The sequence below is a fragment of the Muntiacus reevesi genome, chromosome 18, assembly GCF_963930625.1.
Source record: "Muntiacus reevesi chromosome 18, mMunRee1.1, whole genome shotgun sequence".
In the NCBI taxonomy this organism is placed as follows: domain Eukaryota; kingdom Metazoa; phylum Chordata; class Mammalia; order Artiodactyla; family Cervidae; genus Muntiacus; species Muntiacus reevesi.
This window is the reverse complement of record NC_089266.1, coordinates 39225328-39233323: the sequence shown is the minus strand read 5'-3', so window position 1 is coordinate 39233323 and position 7996 is coordinate 39225328. Positions and strand designations below refer to the sequence as shown.

At 46.2% G+C, this 7996-nt stretch overlaps 1 protein-coding gene across 1 annotated transcript in view; it reads right to left on the bottom strand.

The window, feature by feature from the left end:
- Positions 1 to 266: 266 nt before the first annotated feature.
- Positions 267 to 7996, bottom strand: part of PITPNA (phosphatidylinositol transfer protein alpha) — a 36398-nt gene continuing 28668 nt past the window's right edge. The window contains exons 11-12 of the mRNA XM_065910868.1: positions 3804 to 3872; positions 267 to 2848 (exon numbers count right to left, since the gene is read on the bottom strand). Of these exons, the coding sequence (XP_065766940.1) occupies positions 3828 to 3872 (45 nt within the window). The 3' untranslated portion in view covers positions 267 to 2848; positions 3804 to 3827. The remainder of the gene's footprint in view (positions 2849 to 3803; positions 3873 to 7996) is intronic.

Sequence of the window (7996 nt, the reverse complement as noted above, 5' to 3'; positions counted from 1 at the left end):
GAGTAGGGGAGACAAAAGCAAGAAGCAAATACTACCAGTGGAAAATGGCCCCAATACTTTAAGGTATGTGGTGTTTGTATAAGTAAAATAAAATGATGAGCGATTGTCTTAGTTTACAGAAATCCATGTGCCACAATTTCTAGACTAGGTACCTTGGATCTTTCTTATCGTTCCCTGGTAAAATGGGGGATGTCAGCAAGAGTTTGAGGATATCTAAGTTGTAAAATGTACATGAGAACATCACCAATAAGCTGGACTCCAGACAGCTCTGTCTAGGATTTTATTAGACTGCTTTTTTCCCCCAATATACCTGTATTGGAAGATTGAGACAAAAAGGCACAAACTCACATTAAATAAACAATGTAATCTAATCAGGTCTACAAAGTGTATTTTGTAAAAGAAGTAGCACTAGGAACCAACCAAAATAAGTCAGGGAGTCCCAGCAGGGACTGTAAGAGAATTGGGGAAGATATACACGTGCCCACAGTACTGACCCTGTCCCCTACGTCTCTCTGTGAGAAGGCCAGAGCCCAGCACCCCTCCTCCCCCAGAGGCACCGCTGCTTCCAACTGGGACTGTGGCCCTGGAAATCTGATGGAAGCAGCTGGTCTGAAGGGGCATGGCACATCCTCAAAGACTACCCTTGGAGCTGAGCTTTGCATCCTAAGCCCCTCTGAGTGCTAGTCAGTTCGGGCAGGGTGAGTAAGAAGGGAAGGGAGGTACTTAAAAGGTATCATTGCCCAGCAGCGACACTCTCCACGGGGACAGAACAGACCAGGCTCATCCCTCCTTGCACTGATGTGGACTGGAGCCCCAGATCCAGCTGACCTCTGAAAATTCTAGTTCGGCTCACGTGGAGGCTGAACTGGGGCAACAGGTGGAGGTGGGTGGAGCTAGAGAAAAGGCCCACAAAGAGCAAGCCCCGCTCCTCCCCAAGTTGGAGTGATATGTATGAATCTCAAGAGAAGAACTGAAGGAAGGAGACCAACATCTGCTGACCCTTAAACCACGTAAACAATAGTCTGCTTACATTATCACTGCTTGTTTCTCCCAGGCTAACGCACATCTGGACTTCACTTAGTTGATGAATGAAAGAAGGGAAAGCTTTAAGCACAAATATAATTACAGCTATTACAGAACTTGTAGGAAAACATTTACATTTTTCTCCAGTAGGAATGCCACTTCAACTTTCCCTGTCAAATAAATGTGTCCAGCAGTTGGGCTGCTAATAACCAACTGAATTGCCCCAGATCCATTACTATAGACCCCACAAGGTGTGGAGACTAAAAGGAAGGTGTGATGGGGTATCTCGTGGTCCCAGAGGGGACTCAGTGAAGGCAGAAGCTAACCACGCTGAACCTGTCCCCCCTCCCTTGCCCCAGGGGGGCCACAGGGAAGCAGCCATCAGGAAATCCCAGGCGTGACACTCCCTTATTGCACTTAGAAATCAGTAAGGCAAAACAAACTGACAAAAACCTAAGGACAGATCATCCCATTCTGCATATCATTCCCCCAACAGAGATTTGGTCTCTCGTTAGCTTGAGTCACTGCACACTTGGCCAACAAACTTCACAAGGCTTGAGAGATGTCAAGTGACACCACGGCTATCTCAGATTCTCCCACTGGAAAGGCGTACTCCAGCGCTGCCAAGTCACAGGCAACTAGGAAGCCCTCAGCAGCCTCTGCTCCCCCGCAGGCCTGGACTTTACACCAGCCAACTTTGGTAGAATTTGCCACTGCGATCACTACTGGCTCTTGATTGTCCAGGGCAGAACTCAGCGTGGGGGCAAGACAAGCTGAGTTCTTGATCCCCAAATTCTTTTCTGGCCACTGGAGAAGAGGGGGGAACGTGTTCTGGGAAAAAGCTTTTTGCATGCTTGTTTTGTGCAGCATGAAAAGATCAAGACCCCTTGTGTCCTGATCAGCCTCAGACAGAGGACAGGAATCTAGAAAGCACAGAGAGGAGGGGGTTATTGCTGAGTGGCAGCACCAGCCCGAAAGGGAAGAAGAGTGTGGACATACAGAGCTCCTGGGGACAGCGGGGGGCGGCACACTATTAGGCATACATGGGGCAGACTCAATTCTAAGGGCCACGCGGGACAGTCCCCTCCAGGTAGAGTTGACCCGGGCATATTACAGGCTCTGCAGAGATTCAGACAGAGTGGGCAACAGGAGGGCCAAGGAGCCATAGGTATTTCTAAGACTAGTGACCAGAGATGCGATGCCTGGGGCAGGGGTTATCTGTTGTTTAATTTTCAAAACATACTGGTTGGGCCTTGGGTACTTCCATGGTGCCTAGAGCACTCCTAACAGTGGGTTCCTGGGAGCAGAGATCAGTTATGAAGCCACACTGATGTTCTGTGGAACTGGGGGGGAAACAAATCTATTTCTACCTCATCCCCTCTCCCCATGTGAGCACTCAAAATTGCAAAGACCTGCCCAGGAAGCCAAACACTTCAGTTTATCCCAAGGTTGAAAACAAAGTAAATCGTTTAAATCACCACATCACAAAAGGTAGCTATTTTCAAAGACTAAAAATGTCACTTGGAAATAAAAGGGAGGGGGGAGGGCACACAGAAATGGGTCAAGAACACAATGGTTGGAGAGGAAGGAGCTGTAAATACAGCCACCTACAACGCCACGTATCTCAGAGGGGTAGGTTCCCGCTCACGCGGGCTTCATAATACCAGACGGTCTATTTGTTCACAATAGTAAAGGGCATCTAGAATTAGCTACAGGGGGTCAGAGTTGCCTGAAGAATGGGCACAGAAAGGCTGCGTCCGAAGATGGCCTGTCACTCAGGAGCGTGGAGCTGCTGGGCCTTCCTGTTGACCACTGTCTTGCAAAACTGGAAGAGAAATAAAATAGAAACACTGTAAATCACTGACGGGGGAACTTCAAAAGGAGGTAGGATGCCAGGCGGTGTGGTGGGGGGTGAAGAGAGAGAGGAAACTAAGGTCCGAGCAGTGACAAGAAGCTGGCATCACCACAACCCATTCTGTCCTACAGTTTTATCTCCCGGAAGTTCTCCTCAAGCATGCAGGGCAGGAAAAGAAAGCAGAAGTTCGTGTCACAGCGGGTGAGGTCCCAGGCCCCATCATGCTAGAGAGCAGCCAGGTTTTATTGGATAACATTATTTTTTCTCAGAGCCAGATGGGGAGCAGGGCTAGGTCTTTTGTTCCATGCCTAAGCCCCTCTGAGCTGCTGGAAAAAGAGCAAGTCTGGAGGCTCTGGGAGCTAACAGAAGGAAGGATCTTGGGAAAGGGTGACCACGTGAAACAAGGGACATCCCAACCTGGTCTATGACCTGAGCAGAAATACTCTCCCAGTACCTGAAAAATGCTGTCTCTGATGGGGAAAGTCTGGGATCAGAGGGTACAGAGAGGAAGGAAATGAAGCACCAGACCCAGCAAGGACCACTAGGAAAAGCTGTCTGGCCAGCAAATTTTCCAAGGGAGGAGCAGAGAACGGCTCTGGTCCAGGGGGTAAAGGAGCAACCAGAAGACCAGCTTCCACTTGAAATGGCTCCACTCACGGGCGGAAGAGTAATTAGGTGCAGATAAGCTTTGATTCTCACCCACCGCCCCCTCCCTAGCCCCCCTGTGTCTAGTGGATACATATCCAATCACATGGATCCCTGAAATGTCTTGAAAGCCATCATCTCTTTCAGTGGAAGCCCGAGAGCTCTCTGGCACCATGACCATCATTACGACTAGAGGGCAAGATGAGGAAAGAGGCGAGGACCCAGACTGATGACTGATTTTGGCATCTGTGATGCACTCAGTGAGAAACTTGGTACATACGGTGTGGGAGGGGGAGGAGTGGCTTTAGTCGTCTGCCGTCATGCCTTTCACTGGGTCCTTTTGTCTCATCTGCAACGGAAGAAAACAGGACAAATGGAAGGTGTTTGCTGCTGCTGGAACTCCAGCACAGGTACAAATTCCTCCTCCTCAAGCCTGCCAGTGGATAGGGTAGAGCATGTATTTTGCACACAAAGCAAATCGGAAGAAATGAATTTTGCGTATACAGGGCCAATGCCACACTATTTATAGCTCTGTCACTGGTCCCACTGCCCATGATTTCTAGTTCTCTCCCCTGCGTCTCAGTGTTGGGGTTTAGTTCTTAAGCTCCTCTCTTTCTTTCATTCATTCAACAAATATTTATGAAGCATCTTTTTTTTGGCAAGGCACGGTTCCCAGCCTGAAGATTTCAGCCAGGAACCAAAATAGACCAAGTTTCTCCTCAGGGAGCTTACATTCTGGGACAAAGTGAGGGGAAGATAGAGAAACTAATCCACGTCAGATGGGGCTGCAGGTTGCTGGGATGGAGAATGGCTCTGGGGAGATGCTGTTTTATGAGCTGCCTGGGGAAGGCCTTTCTGATAAGTGACGTCTGAGCAGAGACCTGAAGGAAGTGAGGCAGGAAATCCTGTGGGTACTCAGGGGCGGCGGTGTGGGGGGGTGGGGTGGGGCATAGCAGGGAGCATTTCAGGCAGAGGGAACTGCAATTCCCTCTCCTGGGCTCTGCTTAGAGGCTTTGCCTGGGACTTGCATATTTCCAGGGCCGGGGTGTATGTGTGTGTGTGTGCGGGGGCAGGTTCCATCCCTGGTTGGGGAGGACCCCACATGCTGCGTGACATGGGAAAAAAAAAAAGAGGCTTTGGCCAGTCTGCCCAGTCAGCCAAGTGGGCACAGGGATGGAGAGTGCAGGTGAAATCTCGGCTCGGCAGAAGTGCGAGGCTGCCGGAGAACAGGACAGGGTCTTCTCTCCTTTCAACAGCGGTGGACACAGCTTCTTGCTGGGAACACCGTGCTAGCGATTGCCCTCAAATCCTTTCCAACTTGAAAATAGAGTCTAATTGCAGGATGTCTAGAACATGTCTATTATAACTTCCCATTAGACATGTCTTCACTGTCCATGAATTTTCTGCACCAGGTTCAATTTTTACTCATTCAACAACTTTTGAGCCCCTCAGAGCATAAGCGCTAGAATCAGACTGCCTGGATCGCATTCTGGCTTCATCACTAAACTGTGACCTTGAACAAGTTACTTCACTGCTCTCTAAGGCTCAATTTCTGCAATAATAAAAACAGAGATAATAATAGACACTACACATGTCATGGGGTTGTAGCGAAGATTAAGCTTTCACGGAGAGTACTTAGCACAGAGGAGTGCCTGGAACCCTGTACATGTTATCAGTCCTGTTATGTCTTTGTTCTAAATAGCACAGTGAACATGCCATGTGTGCACGTAACACTCAAGAAGCTGCATGCTTAAGCTATAGCCTCCTCAGTTGTGCTTTATTCACTAGACTTTCAGCCACATTGTTCAGAGACTCTATCTCATCAGTAGTAGCTCTCCACTGGGAAACATCTTTGAATATACTTCCTGCCACATTTCAAACCCTCGACCATTGTTTACCGCCCGCCCTACCCCCTCAACTGTTATAAATCACTGAGCCCACGTGGAACCTGAACATGAGAAAAACATTCTCCCGGTCCTTCCCAGAGGTTCCTATAGTCACTCCCTACTGATAATGATTACTGTGATTATATCTAAGCTCCGAGCTTGGTCGTTCAGGCTAGAGTTTCCTCAAAGTCTTTTTCTTTCCTTGGCTGTGCTGAGCCACTTGTGGGATCTTAGTTCCTTGACTAGGGACTAGGGACTGAACCTGAAGCCACAGCAGTGACAGTTCCTAGCTCCCTCTTGGAATGATGCCTCTCCCCTGTAGATTTTGCTCAAAACTCACTTTCCTGAATGGTAGCTTTAAATTTGTATTGCTCCTATAATTTTGGTTATCCATAGTAATTAATATATTACTTTATAAGAGCTTAACAAACTCAAGATTTTTCTTGAGTCAAATTTTTTAAAAGACGGAAAGTTACCCTTGTGGTGTGAGGTCGGAATTGGAAGTACTGTGTGAACATAATAGATCAGAGAGATATAGAAATAGCTACAGATGTTAAAATTCCTCCGTGCCATCCTAAGAGGAGGTCTGGGATCAGCAACACCCCAACAGTGATGACCACACCCAGGTGAACAAAGGTAACTTCACCGGGACTGGACAAGGACAGGCAGAATACAAGGAAAAGAACACCTTTGAGTCTGTGACCTTTTGATCTGAAATACAGACTCTGGATCTAATCACACAGAAGCGCTGGACGAACCCCAACTGAAACACCTTCGACAAAATGACTAGCCTCGAAAGAACAGCATGTATATTATCTATGGTGAAACAGATCAACAGCCCAGGTGGGATGCATGAGACAAGTGCTCGGGCCTGGTGCACTGGGAAGACCCAGAGGAATCGGGTGGAGAGGGAGGCGGGATGGGGGGATCGGGATGGGGAATATGTGTAACTCTATGGCTGATTCATATCAATGTATGACAAAACCCACTGAAAAAAAAATAAATAAATAAAAAATTAAAAAAAAAAAAAAATGACTAGCCTATAACCTCCACGAATGTCAAGGTCGTGGAACTCCCAGAAAACAGGGGCTGCACCAGACAGACTAGGAGGGTGCGCTGCGTGATGCTGTCTCTGCCGTCTTTCCTTTCCTACGTATTCTTCTCATCATTTTCATTAAGTTTGAAACTCTTTCAGAAAACAAACAAGAAACTCCTTCAAAATGATTACCAACCTCCCTGCCCCCGACCCCAAACCAGAAATGGGAGCTTCCCTGGTGGTGCAGTGACTAGGACCCCATGCAGGGGACCTGGGTTCGATCCTGGGTCAGGGAGCTAGATCCCACATACCACAACTAAAGACCTGGAGTGCCCACAACTTAAGACCCAGCACAGCCAGTCAAATAAATAAATGTGAAAGAAGACAAAAATGCACTCATTATGTGTCTGCTAGCTAATGACCATTCACGTACATTTTCAATAATCAAAGAGGCTAAGGTTTAGTATCATGGGAACAAAGTCCTTTGGGTCTCAAGCAGATACCTGTAGACCCTGAGCGCTCACTGCCTGGCTTGAATTTACTAACGCAAAGCCAGGTCCTGTTCTCCTACTGCTTGAAATAAGATGTAACTTCCTATCAGGAAACATGATAGCTTCCTTTACTCTCAAAGACAAGGTCCCCCCACAGAGGGTGCACCAAAATAAAAATGCATTATTTCATTCTTGTAATGAAATGTTCTAAGAATGCTTATTTCCTGTTTCCTGGGGCCTAAAATGAGAGATTTTTATCTAATGTTTGTAGTGTTCCTCGAATCAAGCTATTACCGGCTATCTATGTACATACAGTTGAGGAACATGAAAACAGAAGCTCCAGTCCTGGATGGTTTCTTTTTAGCAGTGGTTTTCTCTAGGGAATGAGGCCAGGGGTTGGAAGAAAGGGACTTTTATTCATCTACTCATTTTTATTTATTTGGTCGTCTTCTTTTTTTTTAATATTTTTCTCCATCTTTTGAAAATATAAGTATGAAATACACCTTTGACTTAAAGGAACTTGTAAAAGTATCAGTGTCAATTTCCTGGGTGTGATATCATACTATCATTTTGCAAGATGTAGCCACTGGGAGAAACAGATCTCCTCTCTGTATTATTTCTTACCCCTGCATGTGAATCTCACAATCATCTCAAAATAAAAAGTTCAGTAAAAAAATTAAGCTAGAAGGAAATCTAAAAAAAGAGGAGATCTATGTACATATAGCCGATTCACTGCTGTAGCAGAAGCTAACACAACACTGTAAAGCAATTATACGCCAATAAAAATTAAGTAAAAAATTAAGCCAGTGGAAAAAAAATCATTTATGACACTGAATAGTAACCACAGACCTGTTCTGAAAGGACATAAATACAAGGCAAATGTGGAACTGTTTTTAGAACTTCTTTAGAAACCTAATATATAAACAGGTTCAGCCTTTTGGGAAAGAAATCTGGCAATAAGTAACAAGAATTTTAAATCCTCTAATTCTGCTTGTTGGAATTTATTCTAAGTAAATAATCCTAATTACCCAAACAATGGAGTGCATAGAAATTTTTCATC